Below are 23,507 nucleotides of genomic sequence, written 5' to 3'. Positions count from 1 at the left end.
GTCAGAGTCTACTGTACCAGCATGCCACAGGCCTTTTCGAACAGCAGTGACTAAGACATTTACTAACTGAATATGCAACAGAGACTGATTATTATTTTCTTGCAGTTGCAAAAGTCAAATAAAGACGGCATGCATCTTTGGCTATTTCATGAAACCTGTTGATTTGCATCTTCCCTCCTGCTAGCAGAAAGCAGTGTGCAAGTCACACGGTATGGACAGTCAAGGGAAAAGTCAAACTAAAAACTCACACCAGCTCACGACTCCAGCATTGCCATTAGGCAGCAGTATTAATCTCTGCAGATGTGTGTTTCAATATAAGGTAAAACCTAAAAACTCAAGAGTGTCCTGAACGTTAAGGAGTGGTTAACCCTACAAATTTAATATTCACATTGATATAGACTTTATCAAGACTTTAATATACACATTGATTCAACCTCTTCCAGTCTGGCTAAAGACTTCCTTTCTCTTTTGGGATGCTTTGACCTTGCTCAGTTTGTTTGTACCCCTACACATAACAAAGGACACACCTTAGATCTAATTATTGCAAATGACTCCTTTGTCTCCCACTGCTCCCCCCTTGATCTAGGCCTCTCTGACCACTTAGCCATTCTCTTCAATCTGGAATTACCTGTTTCTAACACTTCCCCCTCACGCTCTGTCAATTTCCGCAACTGGCGATCAATTGATCACCCAAGGTTTGCAAATTCTGTTCTGTCCTCCTTATCCTGTTTCTCTTCCTCTGACCCTCTAGAGGAAAAAATACAGTTACTTGACAATGCTCTTTTATCTACCCTCGACACCTTTGCTCCTTTAAAAACTCGAACCATCTCCTTCTCTCGCCCTGCCCCCTGGTACAATGACCATCTGCGTTTCATAAAGGCAGCCTCTCGCAAACTTGAGCATAGGTGGCGTCTTTCCGGCCTAAATGTACATTATCAGGCCTGGAGAGATTACTTATCTGATTATAAGGTTACTATAGAGTCTGCTAGATCCACCTACTTTTCTCACATCATTGAAAATCACCAAAACAATCCCAGACATCTTTTCTCCACCATCAACAGACTGCTCAAGCCAAACTGCCCCACCACATTACCTGCCTCATCACAACTTTGCAACACATTCTTAGATTTCTTTAGTTCTAAGATTGACAACATCCGGCATCACATTCTCTCCACTACGGATATAATTTCCACACCTCCTCCCTCCTCATCCAACTTCTCTGGTTCCCGTCTCTCCAGCTTCTCTCTTCTTGACTCAGCATCCCTAAACAAACTAGTTACGCACATGAAACCCACCACATCTATTTTAGATCCCATTCCCACCACTTTATTCCAGTCCTGTTTCTCTTCTCTCTGTCCCATTGTCCTCAATATAATACATGAATCCTTGAGCACCGGCATTGTACCAACGGTCCTCAAAACTGCTGCTATTACCCCAGTGCCAAAGAAGCCTAACATGGCTCTCGACAATCTTAACAACTTTCGCCCCATCTCCAACTTACCCTTTCTCTCTAAAATTCTAGAACGTGCTGTCACACTTCAGTTACATAACCACCTCATGACAAACAACCTTTTCGAACCCCTCCAATCTGGCTTCCGTCATCTTCACAGCACAGAAACCGCCCTAGTCAAAGTCACCAACGATCTCCTAATAGCTTCTGATTCTGGTTCTCTTTCCATACTCATCCTTCTTGATCTCAGTGCTGCCTTTGACACTGTTGACCATAACATCTTGCTTTCTCGTCTCGAGACTGTGTTTGGAGTCTCTGACACTGCCCTCAAATGGTTTAAGTCTTACCTCACTGATCGCTGTCACTTTGTCTCTCTCAATGGGTACAGGTCTGAAATTGGTCTTGTCAAGTCTGGTGTCCCCCAGGGCTCAATACTGGGCCCCTTGCTCTTCAGCATTTACATGTTCCCACTTGGTCAGCTTTTAAGATCACATGGCCTCAGCTTTCATTTTTACGCTGACGATACTCAAATATACATCCATACCAAACCCGACACTGATGTGGCTGTCTCTATTCTATCTAATTGCATCTCTGACATAAAAATTTGGATGACTCAAAACTTCCTTCATCTTAACTGTGACAAGACTGAAGCCATGCTTATTGGTACCCCCCATCAACTTCGTAAAGCCAGTCCTGTAACCCTGTCTGTAGATGGCTCTGTACTTGAGCTCCAACCAAAATTGAAAAACCTTGGGGCTATATTCGATTCTGGCTTCGACCCACATGTACAGCATACTGTCAAAACATCTTTTTTTCACCTTAGAAATATCGCAAGACTACGCCCTATGCTATCATTAACTGTGGCTGAAAAGCTGATCAACATATTTGTATTCTCTCGAATTGACTACTGCAATGCTCTGCTCCCTGGGGTATCTAAATCTACTCTGAACAAGCTGCAGTATGTCCAAAATTCAGCAGCCAGAATCCTGACCAGGTCCAGTGCAAGTGTTCACATTACTCCTATCCTGGAGTCCTTGCACTGGCTTCCGGTCAAATTCCGCGTAGACTTTAAAATCCTCATGCTCACCTACATGGCTTTACATGGCTTGGCACCTCAATACCTGTCTGAACTTTTATCGCCCTACTCCCCACCTCGCAACCTCCGCTCTTCAAATTCTGCCCTCCTTACTGTCCCCCAAGCCCGTCTACATTGTATGGGCGACAGGGCCTTCTCCTGCTATGCCCCCAAGCTCTGGAACTCTTTGCCCAAGGATATTAGAGAGTCACCTTCTCTAAACTCCTTCAAATCCAGACTCAAAACCTTCTTCAGAAAAGCCTTTACTTAACTGGTTCCATTCTTCACCCCTCTGCTCTTCTTAATACCATCTTCCACGGTCTCCTCTATTGTTATTGTTGTATTGTTGTAATTATAATTGTGTCCTGTCTTGTGAAATTTTCTTATTTATTGTTGTAGTCTTCTTATTTATTGTTATTGTCATCCTGTAAAGCGCTTTGAGAAGCCACCTTTAAAGGCGCTATATAAAATAAAGTTTATTATTATTATATTATTATAAATACATTTGTATGGTGTATATTTGTGTAGTGATATGTATAGTTGTGTTTAGAATGTTATATCAAGACTACAGTTAGGTAAAACAGTAATAGAAAGCAGTGTCTAAGCGCAGTGGTGGGGCCATGCCAATCCGAGAGCCGCTTACCTTCATGGTGGGGGGGGCCGTGCGAGGAGGGGACGGCGGGCGCTCTCCTACAGACGCATTGGAGATGGTCAACAGCTCCTGCTTCCTGCGAGACAAACACAAGACAGAAGCATTGGCAAGCGGGCCTGTGCACAGCTGGGGGTCCAGACCTGCTCCTGGAGAGCTTTCTGGTTTTCATTCCGGCCCAGATCCCAGACTGCTTCATCCATTGAAGGGCAGCAGTGAGCTGGAACGCACACACACAATTACAATGGGATACCTAATGCCAATTCACCTGCAAATCCGTAGACTGTCAGAGGAAACGAAACATTAAGGGAAAACCCATGCAAACATGACGAGAAAAGGCAAATTCCAGACTGAGCCAGATTCGAGGCCAAGACCCTTGAGCTTTAACGCGAAATTTATTTATTTTAAAGACATTGCACAACAAACACTCTCCTGGAGCATGAACTGTTCTCAGTCTTTGTTCCTAGGCTTTCACTCAAATCCCAGAACAACCTTGCCCGGAGATAAGGGAAACTGTACTGGCAGCTATCGCAGTGTGTTATCAGCACTGCGGCACTGAAGATCAAACGCACTTGTTACACCTGGCTGCACTCTCCCAACGCCCTGCGAGGCAGGAACGAGACGCCAGACCCGACGTGCCTCACTCCTCGGTGCTGTGCACGTTCGTGCTCCTTCCGAGAGCTCAGAAGCTGAACTTTAACGGGACCTGAGCATGGCACTGCACTGTCGACAGCAAGGCTGAAGGACAAAGCACACCAGCACCACAGGCTTTCCAGAATGCAAACATCCCTGGGAAAGCGCTGACAGAAGAACTAGGGTTTTCCGTCATCTTTTGGAAGCACAAGAACATTCACATACATCAATCGAAAGGATCAGAATTGCTTCTACCTGTGCCCAGCAGAACTCACCAGTACCTCTGCCAAAACACCGCCACCCACACACACAAATGCTCAGAGTTAGCAGCCATGCACAGAAAATAAAACTTTCGCGACACTGCTGTTGATTGGCAGCGACCCCTTCACACTGTACCTGATCTCTGGGACCGGGATGGAGAGAAGATGGCAGTAATAGCGGCACAGCATTGCAGTCGCCAATGGGCTCAGGGGTAGCTGGCACTGCTGGGCAGCGCCCTTCCCTCTGCAAGCTACAGCAAGGGAACCTGCAGCCCTGGCCTGTGAGCATGTGTGCATGGTCTCCTTCCCATCACTCCCCTCACTCATGCTCTCTGGGGTTGCCTAGAGACCACGGATAATGTTCCAGTTCCCATGACAACTCTTTCATGCTATATTTTATGGGACTATAACTGCACATGATGTACTAACGAGGTCCATCCTCACATCTGTGTGAGCTGTTGCACAACAGCTACTTAGGCCAGTTAGTTTTGCTCTTTGCACTTCTGGTTTGATTAAAGATGTTGCTGGATAAAGTGTTATAGTTTTATCTTGGCATTATATATGCTATTAAACAAATGAGTTATATTGCGTGAAGAACTATATGGTCACAAAGATTGTTGTCATTATTACAGTTTGTACATTTGTAACTGGAGAAGTGGTCTGGGCCTTTTTTTGAGGACAGAAGTCTGCTTTTCTAGCCCAAAGCAGGTAAGATACAGTACATGACCATAATTCCTGATTGAGGAATGAATCAGTTACCTGTTAAAAATGGGGAAAAAAGTCAACTCTCAGGGAGAACAAAATACAACTATCACTCAAAAGGAGGTTTTATCTACTAAAGTGTAATTTCAAGATAATTCTACAGATTAAAAACTGATGAACAGATTGGAAGCCAGTATGTACAGAAGGGTTCTGGGTGACATCGCTAGATCAATAAGGATCAGTGTTAGGACCATTGCTCTTCCTAATTTATATCACTGATCTAATGTTAAAATCCAAGGCAAGTGTTCCAAATCCTCAAGGGTCGAAGGTCAAAAACCAAGAGTGGTTCAGAAGACACAAATGGAAACTAACAGGAAACTGAGACCACAAAGTGTTGTGGGAATAGGGAACAAGTTACCCAGGCATGTTGTAGAAGCCGAAGGACTGACATTTGAAGAAGCCGCTGGTTAAGACCATCGTATCAATTAACTACTTATCACCCCATCAACCTAGATGGGCTGAATAACATCTATGAGCCCTGTACCCTTACTTGCTGTATGTTCTTACGATAAGGAATAGCATTAGAAAAGCATAAAAACCTGTGTCTATTCCCCAGCCTTGCAGATATAATGGAAAAGCACAAAAAGATTGTTATTTTGATTATCCCTGACAGACTGCAGGGTTCGCAACTGGACCTTGTGACACATGCTCAAAGGCACAAACACAAACGTCCTTCTGCTTAATCATAAAGCTAGAAGGTGATGGGTTTCCCACAGGTGCACCACAGTATTCTCAAACACTCCAATGCTTGCTTCTTGTGAATCTCTCCAGGAGCTCCATTTTATCTTCTTTGATACAGCTGTTCTTTCATTCTGGTCTTTCCCAGGAAAAAGCCGCCAACAAATATGAGTTCACTTGTTACTGTCTTCGACCCACTATGCTGCAGTTAGGCAGATGCGACCCTGGAAGTTGCAGGCGATGCTTCACGCGTCCTTCTTCCTAGCCGCTAGCAGAGTAATCCGGGCGCCGCGAAGCCCAGTTTCCACTGCACTCTCGTGCCAAATTCCTGTAATTGCTCCGGATCTCCACAAGGGGGCTGCTGCTTCTTACATTTCCAGGTCTGGCTGCTGCCTCGCAGGGCCTTGGTGCCAGGAGAGGAAACCGAAAACAATCCTTTTCCAAAGGCGGCCGTAGTGGTACTTCAAACATGTCACGGACAGGGTCTGCAGTCCGTGTCGGGTCTTGTTGTAGACCCTACGTGATGCAGTAAGAGCTGGAGGAAACAGGATGCGCGGTATGGGAAAACACACAGGGGTTTACTGGTGCACAGAATAACAGTGACAGTCCGGGAGACAGTGAGCGGGGGAGACAAAGAGTGTCGTCCAAATCCGAGCAGGTCCGAAGGCAGCTCAGGGCACAGTCCAAGAGTCCATTAACCATAGATCCATCCTGAGACGTGACGCCCCGGGAAGAGGGAAAACACAAACACATGGAGAACATGGAGATCCTGGGATAACGGGGCGAGGTCCTCCAGACCCCGGGCTCAGGAAACGGGAGGCGTCGGGGGTGAGGCCTGTGCCCTCAGGAGATGGACGTAGGGTATCCTGGTGCGTGGCGGGCCTTGTGGCATCCGTACCCTAATGCTGAGCCCCGAGGACTGGAGGAGCTGCTTTAAATAACGGCAGACAGAACAGGGTACACCTGGGGAACATCGCAACAATCGCGGGACTAACGACAGGAGTAGTGGAGCGCCATCTAGGGGAGAAACATCTGGGAGGTCCTGGTGCTGGGGCTGATTGCTCAGAGGCGGAATCAAACCTCAAGAGAGCTGAGCGGTAGGAGGGCTGGCAGGAGCCCCACAGCAAGGGGTGATGAGAGGAGGTGGGGAGCCCAGCTCAGCTTACTCCCCCTTTCTCATGTAGGGCAGCGGGGTAAAACAAGTGGTAGTACATCAAGATACGGTAAATAAGGCAAATAATCTTCAAGGTTCAGGTGGGGAGCTGCGTCAGCAGGCGGAGGCTGCAAAGGAACAAGTAAGAGGTTTATTCCAGGCTGAAAAGAGAAGAAAGGAAACACCGTGGAGCCTTCTTCAGGTGTCAGGTATTACTTCATTTTAAAAGTGTTGAGCGTCACCAGAAAAGGAGTGGCTTCCGGACCCAGAATCTCCAGGGGCACGAGACCCGTGGCGTACACTGGAGCTCAGGCTGCAAGTGCCTGGCTTAACCCCCAATTCAATTCATTTTTATATAGTGCCTTTCACAACAAGGTTGCCCCAGGGCGCTTCACAAAGTGAATACCGAACAGAAAAGACCAGGAGACAACGGAGGAGAGGAACCGAAAACCCCCAGGCACCGTACTGTACAGCAGACCCAACCTGCCGTCAGCTCTGCTCCCTCTAAGGGAGGACGTGGAAAAGGGAGTGGAGCGCCCAGGTGTTCTGGCTTTCCTTCACTCTCCGTCATGGAGGAGACGGATGGTGCCTGTCACCCCGAGCTTTGAGAGACAGGTCAGCTCTGCACAGAAATCCCAGGGGTGTGCCAAGGAGGAGGGAGCCAGTCTCCCGGGGCTGCCTGCTGCCAGTGTGACCCTGTACAGCTGCCATCCCAGCACGACCACCAGACCTGATCTCTCCCACTGGGGCTAAACCAGCACACCAGCAGAGGAGACTGACGGACAGAGGGCTGATGGGGGTGGAGAGCTACTGGGACAAGACAGGTGCTTCCCAGCAGCTCTGGGGCAAGGAGCCAGAGGTGGTGTGCGTGGGAGATCAAATATACCACCACAGCATCCGCAGAACTCACATGCCACAGGTGCCTGGAAATTGCCTCTGCTCATCCAGGCACCTGAGCAGGCTCTCCTGAACTGCGTTACCACAATCACTGGCATCACCTGGAGCTGCTCTGTTATTAATCTACATGACCTAAACTCCTGGAGTGAGGATACTGGACCTCAAACAGATCAGTAGGTCCAGTAAAATTCCATTCAGATACAAAAACATGCAGATAAACAAGAACAAGATAAACCATTTAAAAACTGAATAATGTTGTAATGTGTAACGTTTCTTTATTAGCCCCTATACAATTTCTTGCATTAGGAATTCGTCTTTTCGCATACCCCAGCTTTTCTCCATGGAGACACAGACAGGGAGAGAAGCTGGGGGTCAGAGCGCAGGGTCAGCCATTGTACGGCGCCCCTGGAGCAGCTGGGGTGAAGGGCCTTGCTCAGGGGCCCAACGGAGTAGGATTCCTCTGCCGGCCGTGGGATTTGAACCGGCAACCTTCCAGCCACAGGCGCAGATCCTGAGCCACAGAGCCAGCGCTCCGCCCCCAATATACACGCTCAAAAGGGTAAGATGTCCGTGCTGATGCACTACGATCTCTTTGCACTGCTAAGCTGCTCAGAGTCCATTCTCAATTAAATGCTGGGTACGGTATTAGGATTAGTGGAAATCGTGTAGATTTTCCCAGTGGTCAAACTGGCTACCTGGTTTAGTCTCTCCTGGTATTCCAGCGCGCCAACGTGTGTCATCCAGCTCCAGGTCACACCTGCAGCTGCAGCAGTGTGTACTACTGGCTCTCATCAAACCCTGCCTGCCTGGCAGCTAACAATAATAATAATAATAATTGCTTACACTTATATAGCGCCTTTCTGGACACTCCACTCAAAGCTCTTTACAGGTAATGGGGATCCCCTCCACCACCACCAGTGTGCAGCCCCACCTGGATGATGCGCCAGTCCTCTCCCCACACACCAGCTCTCAGTGGGGAGGAGAGCAGAGTGATGAAGCCAGTTCAGAGATGGGGATTATTAGGAGGCCATGATTGGTAAGGGCCAGGGGGAAATTTGGCCAGGACACCGGGGTTACACCCCTACTCTTTTCGAGAAAAGCCCTGGGATTTTTAATGACCACAGAGAGTCAGGACCTCGGTTTGATGTCCCATCCGAAGGTTTTCCGTCTCTAACCTGCCTGGTCACAGAAGCTTGCGAAATGGCAACACCTACAGCAGCAGAGAGGCGCTCGGACAGGACACAGGCCCGGCCCTGCTGCAGTCTGCCCCGCGAGCACGGGAAGGCAGGCGGCCTTGCAGAGCCCCAGAGGGAGATGTCAGCCAAGGTGTTTTTTCCACATGCCGCGTGTCTGTTTCCTTGGCAACACAGCTCAGCACGTCATTGGCTGGATCCCTGGAGCAGGAAGTAGGGAAGGAGGCGGGGGGGGGAGCAGGCTCAGAGAGAGGGTAATCAATCAGTGCCTGAGCTCCCTGCGCTGAGTCACCCTGCTGTCCACACTGCTGTGCTGACCCCCCCCCAGCTGCAGAGAGACAGCTCACTCGTCTTCTCTACCCAGGGCAGAACTTTCCGTTTTGTTTTTCGTTCTGTTTAACCACTGAAGTCACCACCCAAGGACACAAGAGAAGATTCAGAGGATGTGCACCTAAGACCGAGAAGTGACGGCACATTTTTACACAAAGGGATTTGGGTGTCTGGGACAAACTGCCCACCCATACTGTTGAAGCACAAGCCTGGAGATCCTTCAGAAAGCTGCTGGATGATATTCACAGATCAGCAGAGTTGGTACCTCTCTTTCTGCTGTAAGGGCGGAGCAGGGGCTCTGTGGCTCAGGATCTGCACCTGGGGCTGGAAGGTTGCTGGTTCCTATCCTACTCTGTTGGGCCCCCGAGCAAGGCCCTTACCCCCAGCTGCTCCAGGGGCACCGTATAAATGGCTGACCCTGCGCTCTGATCCCAAGCTTCTCTCTCCCTGTCTGTGTGCCTGTGTTTCTCATGGAGAGAAGCTGGGGTATGCAAAAAGACAAATTCCTAATGCAAGAAATTGTATATGGCCAATAAATTGATCTTTATTGGCCATATACAATCTCTTATCTTATATGAGCAAGATTGGCCAAATAACCTCCTCTCACAACCTTTCTTGCTCTTATGACTGAATGCTTTATACATGGAACACAAGATACAAGAGGAATAGAGCAATACAAATATCTCCAAACTAAATATCTAGAAACAATAGTTGTAATTATATCCATGAACTTCAGTGAGCAGGGTCCCTCCAGGCTGAGAAGGTGAGAATTGCATAGCTGCCTTCCTTGTGAGAATTGTCTAGGCACTGGGTGACATCACTCTCTGTCAGACACTCATTTGCAAGAATAATCCGGCCTCTCCCAATGGACATCCCGGACATTTCCAGCGTCTCCCAACGGACATCCTGGACATCTCCAGCCTCTCCCAACGGACATCCCGGACATCTCCAGCGTCTCCCAACGGCCATCCCTGACATCTCCAGCGTCTCCCAATGGACATCCCGGATATCTCCAGCCTCTCCCAATGCACATCCAGGACATCTCCGGCCTCTCCCAGCGGACATCTCGGATACCTCCGGCCTCTCCCAGTGGCGTTCAGCCAAAAGCGGACCAACGCTTGGAGAATCCCAGTCGCAGTTGAGCTCCAAGAGCCCACAGGGTTCAGGCCACTGGAGAGCCTCCCCGACTGAACCCCCTTCTCTGCGACACCGAGTTCGGACAGGGACAGTCAAGGGCTTAAACTGGGCCGTGAAGTAATAAACACCCAAATGCGCCCGGCGCTCTGAGAGCCTTGACATTTGAAAACCTGTCCTTTCTCCAGGCCCGGCAGGGCTCAGAGCGCTGACAGCCGTCACAGGGCTCCAGGATCAGAGCCCCCCTGTCATCACGAGAAGCGCTAACGAACAGGGCTGTTCCCTTTTCTCACAAACCTCTAACCAGCTGGCAATGAGCTTTATCACAGTTTATCACAGCAAATTCACTCTGTAGAGCCATGAGTACACTATAGATTTATCTTTTTACCACGTTATACCACAGAACATAGTTTAAAAGGGAAAACAGAACTAACTGCTCAATCCCCCTCCTGTGTTGCTCAGGTCCACCAGCAGTTCCACAGAATAATAAATGACTTATCGACCAGGCCCTAATTAACTGGAAATGTAGTTTTAAGTGTACTTACCACACAGACATAAATTAATTGTGTTTTAACAATGGAAACAATCAATTCTTCAGCTAATAATTACCTAATTACTTTTACTGGGGATAGATCCTGCAGCCTTATTGCAAAAGGCACCCCTCTCCCCCCTTCAAACCCTACTGGGTGGAGTTACAGCCCCAGTGCGAGCAGGCTGTGGGAGAACGAGAGTCTCCACAGCCCAAGGGACCTGAGGGTCCCCTGCTGTGGGGACCCCTGGGGCTGTGCCTGAAGGCCATCTTCAGCGCAGAACCCTCTTTCAGGGGTATAAACGTCATAATCTGGAGCGCCTGCCCTGAACCTCTCAGTCTTTTTTTAAAGCTCAGTATTCTGAGCCTCGCTATGGAACTGGTATTGATAAATGAAAGCCGTCTAGCCCTGAGCCTGTAAACCCCGTTCTCCTCTAATTAGTAGAGCTCTCCGCTGTCTAAAGATATCCCACCTGTGTTGCACTGTGTGTCCAAAGTTGACCACTCACTCTACTTTACCACGGCTTCTGCTGCTTTACCTTGACTTCACTGCGGTAGCTGGGGTGCACTGTGTGTTTCATGGCGGCCTGCAGGTTAAGCTCTTCAGGCAGCGTGCTGTGTGTGTGAGTGTGAGTGTGTGTGCGTGCGTGCGTGTGAGAGTGAGTCAGTGAGCGAGTGTGTGTGTGTGAGAGTGAATGTGTGTGTATGAGAGTGAGTGTGTGCGTGAGAGTGAGTAAGTGTACAGTATGTGTGTGAGTTTGAGTGAGTGTGTGTGAGAGAGTGAGTAAGTGTACAGTATGTGTGAGTTTGAGTGAGTGTGCGTGTGTGAGTGAGTCAGTGAGCGAGTGTGTGTGTGTGAGAGTGAATGTGTGTGAGTTTGAGTGAGTGTGTGTGAGAGAGTGAGTAAGTGTACAGTATGTGTGAGTTTGAGTGAGTGTGTGTGTGTGAGAGAATGAGTGCGAGTGTCAGTGTGCGTGTGAGTGTGAGTGTGAGTGTGCGAATGCGCGTCAGTGTGCGTGTGCGTGTCAGTCTGAGTTCCGCAGAGCCGCGCTCCAGAGGCAGTGACGGGCGAATGGCTCTGTGCCCAATCTCAGGGCCAGACTCTAAAAATAGAGGCTCATTCATTAGACGGTGTTTGTTCACATTAGGCGAACCTAATAACCGACTCCTCGCTCCTGCGCCGCGGCTGGCTCCACTCCCGGGCCCTCAGCGCCTGGGGGGGAGGCTGACGGAATCGGGGGGGGGCGAAGGAGACGTCACGCTGCCCTCGCCAGGCACGAGTCTGGGCTGGGCCGCTGATGTTACTCCTTAGCTTCCACTGGCTCTCGTTCCGCCCCTGCTCCAGAACCACAGACACGCGCGGGATCGGGGCGGATCGGGGGCAGAAAGGCCCAAGGCGGGCTCTTTCTCCTAGCTCACTCCCCACGGCCGGTTCGGGATTGGCAAGCCCTGCTTGCTCCGTTTCAAAAAATATCCGAGCTGCTTCAGAAGCGTTGCATGCTCATGTGAGCAGCCCCCCCCCCCGAGATTCGCTGCACCCCGGTACCCCCAGGGAGCCTGAGCCTGTCGGCTAAGAGGGTTGATGTGACCTGCAGCATTATTGCTTAAAGTTATTTTTTCTGACCTCCCCGGCTATATTCATCGTTCCATTCAGTTTCCAGCCACTTCTTCCGACTCAGGGGAGCAGGAGCAGACAGCACCTCGGGTCCAGAACTGGACCCAGGGCCCCCGCACTGCAAGGCAGTACTGCGGACCCCTGCACCAAACTGCCACCTTCTGCGAATGTTCAATTACCTACTGTACAACTTTTGTTTAATGATTAAGCACTGGGATCCAGCTTGTTATGTTTAACAGACGTCAGACTACAAGGAGGAGGGAAATTTGGCCAACACTTCCAGCCAAAACAACTCGCATTTCTGCCCATGTAAAAAGCTGTGCAAGTTTCTGGACCAGTCTGAGTACAGTACTGTATCTAGCTCAGAGTACAGCAGCTGTGCCTCCACTGGGATTTGAACCCACAATCTTCTACTTCAGAATGCAGGACTCCTGACCACTGCTCCACACTCCTGCCTCTCTCTGTGGTGCTTATTCAAGGGGGACCGCTTCCTGATCACTCCTGCGCGACAGGAGTTCAGTAATAAAGACACGAGCGATCAAAATGTCTGACTCATTATCAGGAGAGAAGAATACTCAGAACATATAGCAAATATAACTTTTCAAAGATACCTATTCCACAACAAAAGGCCTTTAAGATCCTAATATTGTAAAAATCTCCTGATTTTGGAGTGAAGACCCTGTATGTGTCAGTGATCCCTCTTCTGGGTATACTGGGCATGGCATGTGCTTATCCTTGAACGTGGATATTCCCAGTGAATTAAATCCTCAGGAAGCATGCACAGCCCTCACTCCTGCACTGGCGCCAGGGTCAGAGGGATAGAGCCGAGCTGGTTGGCAATCGGTAGCCCTAGATTTGGGGGGGGGGGGGGGTTTGGAGAAGGAGAGGGGTGGGATGAGGGCAGGGCCGGACCTTGGTTTAGGCGAACTAGGCAACTGCCCAGGATTCCGGGGTCACCAGAGGGCCCCCCTCACTGTGCGACACAACATGTTTTATTTAACCTGCACATTCGAATGTCAGTCAAGGGGCTGTTTCCAGCGGCCCCTTCTGTTGTTGCTGGGCTAGGGTGGGAGCTGATAACAGTAATAATAATAATAATAATAATAATAATAATAATTGCTTACACTTATATAGCACTTTTCTGGACACTCCACTCAAAGCGCTTTACAGGTAATGGGGATCCCCTCCACCACCCCCAGTGTGCAGCCCCACCTGGATGATGCACCAGTACTCTCCCCACACACCAGCTCTCAGTGGGGAGGAGAGCAGAGTGATGAAGCCAGTTCAGAGATGGGGATTATTAGGAGACCATGATTAGTAAGGGCCAGGGGGAAATTTAGCCAGGACACCAGGGTAATATAACACCCCTACTCTTTTCGAGAAACGCCCTGGGAGTCAGGACCTCAGTTTTACGTCTCATGCTAAAGACGGCGCCTGTTTACAGTGTCCCTGTCACTACACTGGGGCATTAGGACCCACATGGACCGCAGGGTGAGCGCCCCCTGCTGGCCCCACTAACACCTCTTCCAACAGCAATCTTAGTTTTTCCCAGGAGGTCTCCCATCCAGGTACTGACCAGGCTCACACCTGCTGAGCTTCAGTGGGCTGCCAGCTGTGAGTTGCAGGGTGATGTGGCTGCTGGCCACATCACCCTGCAACTCACTGGCAATAGTCAATTGTGATCTGGAGGTGCTCCGTTCCGAGATCTGGCCCAGGGCCGGCGCTGGGGGGAGGTCACACAGACGGCACTGCGCGTGGCTGCACAGCTACCGGAGGAAGAACCCAGCCCGGACAGCTCCTGCCTTTCCAAGCCATCTATCTTTAGAGCCTTGCTCTTTGCAAGGAGAAGCTAGCCAAGATCGGGGCAGCTTTTCACAGGATCCCTGGGAGGGGAGGTTAACCGCACGCCAGAGGGCGCACCTGATCTCCTGCCCCTCCAGGTCTCTGCCAGCGGTGCCCAGGGTGCATCACCTCTGCCACGCTCAAGTCTGGGTGGTGTTACCCTGTTCCACCTCTGCTCCAGAGTCACGCCAGAAGGAGATGTAAGGGAACTGTAGATGCTGGTCTATTTTTTTACAATGGATTCTGGGAATGCAGCAAAGATGGCGGCACCATCAGAGCAGGCCCGTTGGAAGCCTTTGCTCGTACTGGTCCTCTACCTGCCCCTGTGCTCGCGATGTTAACCAGCGGTTACACAGTCGCGCTCTGCAAACATGAGATCAGCCACCCCATCTCTCACTACAAGTCCAGCGGCTTCTCTGCTCCACGCAGCCTGTCTTGTCACATAATACACAACATTGTTTTTTTTTCCCTAAAAGATTTCAAAAGATGACAGAGGCCAAGCCAGGAGGATACAACAAAAAGCGCAAAGAGTTCTAAAAATAACCAGGCACTCTGCAAAGACAACCTCTCCGGGTAACGGTGACATCTCTTGTTGGAAAACACAATTCCAGCCCCTCCATTACAGCCCCCCGTGCGCCTGTCTGGATTGCCGGCCTGCTGCCTGGGGGGGCTTTCAAGTGTCTAAGCCCCCCCTCGCCTCATCTTTCTGCAACATCCCAGTCCCTCCTGCACCGTCTTAATGCACTGCAGGATCCATCCGTGCTTCTCCATAGACTCCTCTAATGTCTTCCTTCAGGATAAAACACTGCGGCGGACACTCTTACTCTCTGCAGCCCCGTGAAAGGCAGGAGCTGCAGGAGGGGACGTGTCCAGAGCAGCTGACCCATCAAGGAGACTTTTCCTGAACGCACACTACACGCCCCCGGAGCTTCTGCCGTCGATCAGTTACGCAATGTTAGCCGGGCCCTGCGGTAAACGCTGAATGCGCAGGATCGCTGTGGCTTCAGACAAACCGCAGAGATCAGGACGACAGCTGCGCGATGTTACATTCTGTTTTCAGACCGTAGCTCCCTTCACCTGCCACAGCTGAAGCTCTGAAACAAATAAGTGGGGTTTTGCTGGACACTCTTGCTCAGTTAGGCTCCTTCTTCCATTTGCTTCACTTCACACTGGAAATGGTTTTTTCCCCGTTTCCCCTTTGCAAGTCTGCAAGGTGATGTAGCCTCACCTTGTCCCCACGCTTGGTGTCTGTTAGTCTTTCCCACACTACTGTAAGCTCTGTTAGGCTCACCATGGTCCCAGAGTGATTTACCCCAAATTTTCCCAAGGCATAGAGTATTACAGACCGATTGGATAGGGGATGCGTTGAAAATTACACTCTCAAACATCTGCAGCACATTCAACACGAGTGCCACCTTGCATTAAAAGGAAAACAGGTGATCTTTCACCTGGAGGAGGCACAGAACAGAGACTGTGCATAATTTTGCCAGAGCAGACAAAAGGAATCACAAACGCCAGCCTTCAGAAAGTCACCCCTCTTTAACAGCGAGGCAGAGAGATACACGGAATCGCGGAACAAAATGTTCATTCTCCCGTTAAACGATAATTCTTAGATTGCAGAAGAGACACTGGGCAGTATGCCACAAGAACTGCAGCTGGACAGCAGCAGGCTGAAAAAGGTCCGTCTGTCTACCTCCTTGATGTCTGTCTGAACAGAAAACTATTTCTTGCTATTGCACGGCCCTGCATTGACACCACAGTTTTGCAATCAATCAGATGCTGATCAATGAACTGCGTGAAGCACTTGGGCACAGCTCTCTGTCAATGGGCTCCACGTAATACAAACCTTAAGGCTCTTCACAGCTCCACACCCACCTGTTGGACAGCCCTGCCCAAAGCCTGATGGCACATTTATAGGCACCAAGGAAACTGCAGTAAAAGACTGTGCTGCTGTGTAGAGTGAAGATAAGAGAAAACCCACTTCACAGCTGTTAGCTGTCCAGAAAGAATACATGGCTAGACGGGAACTTTTTCCAGCAGCATCAAGTGTTATTATTAATGTATGTGGCACTGACAGGCACACAGGCAGATTCTGACCTCACTCTCTGCAGTTATACACTGTAGATACAACACCAGAAGAAAACTTAGAAACTAGGGGGGCCTGTCTGGCCCAGCTGCTTTGCTTGCTACTACTAGTGCTTACTGATTAAAGATCTCAAGATCTCATCCCAGACACTCAATCCTTTTTTTCAGGGAAGCAGCACTGCTTCTCCGTCCCGGATGTACGGCCCCTTTCTCAATTTACACGCGCGCCCTTGGGATGCACGGAGATAGGGATGATGCACACACACAGCTATTCGCAGCTTACAGATCGGCTCAGAGCTCGAAGGCAGCAGAGTGGGATCAGGGCCAGGCTCCTTCCCCACATGATCGACGGGGGAGAGGAGCCACTGACTCCACCAGGCTGTCTCTGGGAGGAGGGTAAAAACCAGAGCACCCTGAGAATACCCGGGAGAACATGCAAACTCCACACATAAAGGTGCCCCAACCCAGAAATGAACCCAAGTCCCTGAAGCCATGAGGCAGCAAGGCCAACTGCCTCACCGTACAACAGTATATTTTAAAATGTAAATCAGATGATTTTCTTCTAATGTATTTTCGAGTGGTGACCAAAAATGTACACAACATCCTAACCGTGGTCTCCCTAGTGCGATTAACAATTTTAACATAACGTCCCTTGAATGAAATTCTGTGATTTGAACTATATAATCTAACATTCTGTCTGCCTTTTTAATGCGTCTCCATGTTGTCTCGATCAATCTGATTTAACAACACCAAGTGGGACATATAAATACAGCACAACACATATCCAGCACTACAACCTACTACTTAACCACACAGTAGAAGGTATTAGAGTAATTGCCGTCATGCATTCATTTAGTCGACAAGTTTATTGCATGATAATGCAGTGCTGAATATGTGCAATATTGATATGTCCCACTTCAAACACAAACAGCCAAGTCTTTTTCTAAGGGTAGTCTCATCACGCTGGGAACTTCCCCTCTTTTGTTTCTGTTCCCTGATTGTACGGCTCTTGTCTACATTAGCAGCAGAGCTCTGGACCACCCAGATCCCCACTCTGTCAGTTCTCCCCTTGTCCTCAGAGTCCGGACGTCCAGCCAAGGCCAGCCTCTGCTCTCCCCGCCTGTCTCCTGGCCCTGCTGTGGTTTGCAGGACCTTGGGAAAGTAGCTCTGCTCAGCTGCTAACCAGAGCTGCTTTTCACAGCAGGCGGGATGGACGTGCACACGCAGGGAACCAAACCCTGATCTCCTCTCCCCTGCTGCCTGCCTCCACCTCGGGTCCACAGGATGTGTCTAAATAATGCCAGAAGCTTTCACAGGGACCTCGCTTAGAGAGATCATTTTTATTGGCCATATACAATTTCTTGTATTAGGAATTTGTCTCTTCGCATTCCCCAGCTTGCTCTCCATGAGACACACAGACAGGGAGAGAAGTTGGGGGTCAGAGCGTTTATACGGCGCCCCTGGAGCAGTTGGGGTGAAGGGCCTAACGGAGTAGGATTCCTCTGCCGGCCGCGGGATTTGAACCGGCAACCTTCCAGCCACAGGCGCATTTCCTTAGAGAGCCATCACACAACACCCTAGTACCTTCTGGTATTTGTTCAATTAAAAATTAAAATATATATATATAAATTTCTGTAGAACGGATTAACTGTTATCTCAATAGCAACATTAAGTCTATAGTCTGCATCCAGAGAAAGTGCTTGTCTCAGAAGCCCTGTGGAAGGGGATTTAAAAGCTGTGGGAAGACGGTGCATCAGTGTATAATTGGCTGTGTCAATACTTTCAGCTTTATTCAGGATAAAGAATACAAGTGCCAAACTGTTCTGAAAGACAACAGACCACAGCTGGTCAGTGCTTGCCTGGGTCTCACACAGGTTGTCCTGCTCATCTATTACAGCTTCTCCATGGTCCTGAGCAGGCGGCTGGGCTGGGATGAACTCAGCAACCTGTAAGGAGAAGCCAGGCAGAGAGCGCCTGAGCCGAGCCATGTCCAGCTGGGAGTCTAAGCTGAGACCCTTCCGCTGATCTTATAGTGTAGCATCTTCCCACATGCTAAGTTGTATCATTAAAGCAGAGAAATCCATAAATGCACCACTTCCAAATCTTTTGATCAGCATTAATTCGACGTGTGCACTGATGCCTTACAGTAAACACAAAAATACTTTAAGCTTAACATTCAGGATCCTGCAGTGTCTCAGGTAAGCCTGTGCCTGTTACCTGACACCTTGAGTTTGCTGAGTCGATAGATACTCTGTGTGTGTGCACCAGCGCATGTGTTTATTTTGTGTGCAGAGAGGGAAATACGCCAGAGGCTGAACAACATATTGGCCAAATCTGGACATGAGTGCGTTTTTCTCAAAACAATGCAAAACAGTAAGGCATAGCTCTATCAGCAGATATGTAGGCTGAAACAGAACAAAAATCTGTTTAATCTCATATCACATAAAGACAGCCCAAATCACATTAACGACTGCTTGGAAAGCCTGACCACAGCCAGATTATACAGTAGATATTTCTCACTTCCATTTTTAGAAGTGGCTGTCTGCCACTGACTTTGTCTTTGACAAACTCAGCCAGAAACCGGGCCTTCGTTTCGGTCCAGTTCAACACTTTTCCTCAAATTCGGGTGCCACACACCATCCCGGGAGCGTCGGGAGCCTCTCACACACCCAGTGCGATCTGACACAGAGCACAGCGATACACACAACCGGCATGACTCACAAGCACAGGCAACCTGTCCTGCTCCCTCCCAAGCTGCAGAGATATGACTTCACAATGTGTAAAGTCTGATAAGGGTTATGCGTTATTTACACATGCACAGGACATGCTGGATATACACAAAGGTACAAATATTGATCCTGCAGTTTACCCCCCCACAGCTCTCGAACACTAAAATCCTGGTGCTGATCTTATGACAGTGACTCAATGCACCGAAATACTGCTACATATGGATCAACCACAAGTCCCAACAGTTTACGTGCAGCTGACTTCTCGCCCTGGTGAAGAGTGGGGATTTCAGGCTCCGGTCGCACCACACTCTCAGCATCCGACTTGACAAGCAGATCTCACTCCTCAGCTGGGTTCTAGATCTATTTATTACAGGGTAATAAAAATCACCCCATGGCGCACGCAAGAGCTCCAACTGGTCCCAAGTACATACTCGAGCTCGCTGGAAACAAGACGCAACAGAGCCGAAGAAAAGTTTACGGCACAACTTCCCGGCTGGCTAGCAGCGAGGGAGGGCGAGAAGAGAGGTTAGTTACCGTTCCTTCTGTCTCCGGGACTTGTGCAGTAATCCGATCAGGATGACAGCCGCGCGGATCCCTGCCTTCTTGGACTGGAGCCGGCTGCTGGGCTCGGACATGGTGGCAGCTCTCCTCCCCGCGCACCAGCTCTGCAACTCCAGCAGCTAGCAGCTAGCAGCGCAGCCTGACGGAGTGTGTGCACCCCTCTCCCTCCCTCTCAGCCCTGTCCACGCCTGCCGCTGCCTGATAGGCAAGGCTCCTGTTTGCATAAGGTGCCTGCTCTGCCCTCCCTCCCTCCCTCTCCCGCCCTCCCCCCACTCTCCCCTCCTCCTGCTCCGCTCCGGGCTGCACGCCGCTGGGCTCCAGCGGCCAGTGCTGGCGCAAACTCAGGTAGCTCAGGTGAGAGAGTTATTCTGCTACGCTCATTGCTCTGGTTCCTCATGGGGGTTTTTCTGCTTCCTTTTTTTTTGCATTTGTAGGAAGATGAACTTTCTCGTTTTTTACCTCTATCACTTCCTCTTGCCAAAGCACCTGCCTGATTTCTCTCCCTTTGTTTTTTTCAGATCTCTGCCTCATTTGTGTCTGCTTTCCTCCTTCTGTGCTCTGTTTCGCCTTGTTTTCATTCACGTATTCGCTGCCTCTCTCTCTACCTTCATCACACCTGTTTCTCTTGCACCACAGTGTAGGACAGCCTGGCCAGTAAACCCACAGTCCTGGATCACACTTGCGGACTCACACCTGCACACGGACTCCTGGCACGCATATTCCTGACACACACTCACACACGCTCACACACTCCCGCACGCGGACTCCTGACACACACACTCCTCACACACTCACACACACTCCTGCACGCGGACTCCTGCCATGCACACTCCTGACACAATCTCATACACACTCCTGCACGCGGACTCCGGACACGTACTCACACACACTCACACACACTCATGCACCCGGACTCCTGACACACACTAACACACACTCCAGACACACACTCCTGCACGCGGACTCCTGCCATGCACACTCCTGACACACACTCACACACACTCCTGCACACACTCCTGCACGCACTTCTGCATGCGGACTCCAGACGCACACTCAAACACACACTTCTGCCAAGCACACTCCTGACACACACTCTTGCACGCACATTCCTGACACACACTCACGCACACTCCTGACACACACTCACACACACTCAAGCACAATCCTGCACACTTTCATTCAGTCCCATGTTCACTATCACTCCTGCCAGCTGCTCTGCAGACTCACAGTGCCATCACTGGTGCTAAGCCTGTGAAACTGTCTCTTCGCCTGGGTGTAAAGGTGTTACCACCTTAGTAGCCTGGCAGACATGTTACAACAAAAAAGGATTTAAAAATTATGCCTTTTTAAATTTTCTGACTTTCACACTAGTCTTCTAAGAATAATGAAGACTGTCAGCCTTATATACAGTATATTTCTAATCACCAAATAATATTTTGTAAGGACCACATTCTGGCAAAGACTATTTATAGATCTAACACGCTCTTTATTGTGTTATTGTCTCTCTGCTTCGGTGACACTTTGTGAAGGTCGAGGGAACAGGAACGTTTAGACTGGCTGAAATTCACTAATGGGCTCATCCCTGAGCTCACAGACTGCGAGTGGAAGACAAAGGTATTTTCGTAAGAGTGAACTGACCACAGTACAAATCAACAGCCATCAATCATTCAAGGCACATCTGATCAAAGTCACAGGTCCTGCACAAACATTTTACTTTCCCTTTGAGCAACTGGGTCCTGAAGTTGGCTCCTTCACTCCACACGCTGAGCACTCCCTGGGCAACACATCCTCCCAGAGTTCCCTCTCCCTTGAGCACTCAATTAACTGAACCTTAACCTTGCTAATCAAGGGACTTGCTCGGCTGGACATGTTTCAAGTATTTTTCTTAATGTCTCATAGGGTCGGCTCAGGACAGAGGATCTGTAAAACATCTACAGGGGAACTGGAGAGCAGAGTTTTCATGCAGTTAATTAAAAATAATCAGGTCAGTGGAGTAATCGAGAGCTCCGGATGGGGGTACAGGTGCACGTCGGCGGCGGGGGAGGTGAGGGTGCACTCCACTCCAGAAACCGACTTCCGCAGCATTCCCAGAATGCTTCTCCCCAGCGACGCCTGCAGTCGTACTCAGCTGTCTCACAAAGTCATTTTTTCTATTGGCAGAAGATTTCCCAGCAGACCCCGCAGCGGCTAATCTTATGGGTGCCAGTGACGCAAGGAGAAATTGAAGAAGACAGCAGGCCTGCGTGCCCTGTGCCAGCCGCTCCTCTTCCTCGGGCTGCTGCTGGCGAGACCGGGGCGCCGTGCCCCGTGACGTTCCTGCGGATCTGATGACTCGGACAGTTTTTGATCAGCGCGGGGGAACTGCTCATGCATCGCTAATCGCCTCTCGTCTGTACGGGAAGGTGACATTACCCTTGATCTGGAAAGGTGGCGTTAGCCTCTTCACCTGTACTGAAGGGGGGAGGCTGATCACAACAGTACGATCGGGGTTGTGTGGAGCTCAGCAGACAGCTGGAGCAGACCCTGACAACAGGTCAAGAGTTAAGATGACAACTGCTTTGGTAAAGCTGACTGATTTCATCCGCCTGGCCCCCCTGTTTGCAGAAATATTCCGTAATGAGTCTGGAGGATAACACTAAGCTGCGGTAAGGAGAATTCCTAGACACAACCATCGGAGACGCTATCTGTTCATCTCTTCCCGACTCCGCCGTCAGGGAGCAGGGTAACAATGGCACTCTCAGCGCTGGCTCCCCGGCCCAGATCGCATGGCTCCGTCACCATAGCAACACCGCAACAATGCATGCCCTGCCCCAAGGGTATCCATCCCCCCAGCAACAGAGGCAGGACTTCTGGGGCCTGGGAGGCTGTTCCTAGCAACCACCACCACGGCACCAATTTGATCCAACTAACCTTTCTCCCGGTGAAGAAAAGGGAGAGAATCCAAACAAAGAGGTGTTATTAGGACGCCGACTGGAACATGCTCGAATGGACCCACTCTTTCACTGCTATTGACTCATCTGGACCTTCCCTCTCCAATCCATGCGTCTTGTTTAGAGAGGTCATTCCGCTGGGATCAAGTGGCACAGCGAGTCACAGCAACAGCTTCCACTGCCAGGCAAGACCAGGCTAATCCCGCTTAGAGCGCATTAAAGCCCTTGAGTTTCTGTCACAATGCCTCCGCGGTGAGCAAAGCTCTGTAATGCGCTCAATGAAAGTGAACTCCAAGGCTGCCCCGAGCTCTGAGTTCTGCCCCGAGGGTGATGTTGCGGATCAGCTCTCGGTCTCTGTGCATGGGGGGTCAGCGGCGGTTTCTGCTACACGGCAGCAGACCCAGGCGTGTAACGGAAGGTGGAGGACGTTCGGAAAAGACCCCGAACGGAGCGGGCGGCCAGCGAGAGGACCCCGACTCCACGATGATCTGACGCTGCCGGCTAAGCAGCTGTCGTGCTCAGTCGGGTCCTGTGCCAGCACTTCACAGCACAGCGAGCTGGCATGGAGAAAACATGCAAGGAGAGAGTATCTGTGCAAAGGCTGCTGATAATATCTCTTGCCATTACTTTGACTAAGAGCTATGATGACAACCAGTTTGGTAAAGCTGACTGGTTTCATTCGCTGGGCCCATTATTTGCAAAAACATTCCATAATGGGTCAGGAGGATAACAGTAAGATGCTGTCAGGAGTATCCCTGGATAAAACCATCAGTGACACAGATGCCCCTATTGACACTAGTGACAATTGCTAGTAGTTTTGCAGAACAAATCAGCACCAAATTAGACTTTCAGATCAGCAGTTTAAGAACCTCCCGGAAAGTAAGAGTATGCTTTTTGACCTCAAGCTTTTTATACACTCACAATATCTACACGGCTACACAGATGATCAGGAAGGCTGATGCAAGCAGTGAGTACCAGACCCTGCAGTGCACTTCTGACCCT

At 49.9% G+C, this 23,507-nt stretch overlaps 1 protein-coding gene across 11 annotated transcripts in view; it reads right to left on the bottom strand.

The window, feature by feature from the left end:
• Positions 1 to 23,507, bottom strand: part of rap1gap2a (RAP1 GTPase activating protein 2a) — a 100,548-nt gene that overhangs the window by 30,882 nt on the left and 46,159 nt on the right. For 6 of the 11 annotated variants that reach the window (XM_069184193.1, XM_069184184.1, XM_069184183.1 and 3 more), the window contains one exon: positions 3,169 to 3,253. In XM_069184193.1, the coding sequence (XP_069040294.1) occupies positions 3,169 to 3,174 (6 nt within the window). In that variant the 5' untranslated portion in view covers positions 3,175 to 3,253. Of the gene's footprint in view, positions 1 to 3,168; positions 3,254 to 4,203; positions 4,369 to 19,548; positions 19,749 to 23,507 lie in introns of those variants that run through there. The other 5 variants (XM_069184182.1, XM_069184192.1, XM_015367715.2 and 2 more) reach the window with 5 other exon arrangements.

Source organism: Lepisosteus oculatus, chromosome 26 (genome assembly GCF_040954835.1).
Source record: "Lepisosteus oculatus isolate fLepOcu1 chromosome 26, fLepOcu1.hap2, whole genome shotgun sequence".
Lineage (NCBI taxonomy): Eukaryota > Metazoa > Chordata > Actinopteri > Semionotiformes > Lepisosteidae > Lepisosteus > Lepisosteus oculatus.
The sequence above is the reverse complement of the archived record's forward strand: the minus strand, read 5'-3'. Positions and strand labels throughout refer to the sequence as shown.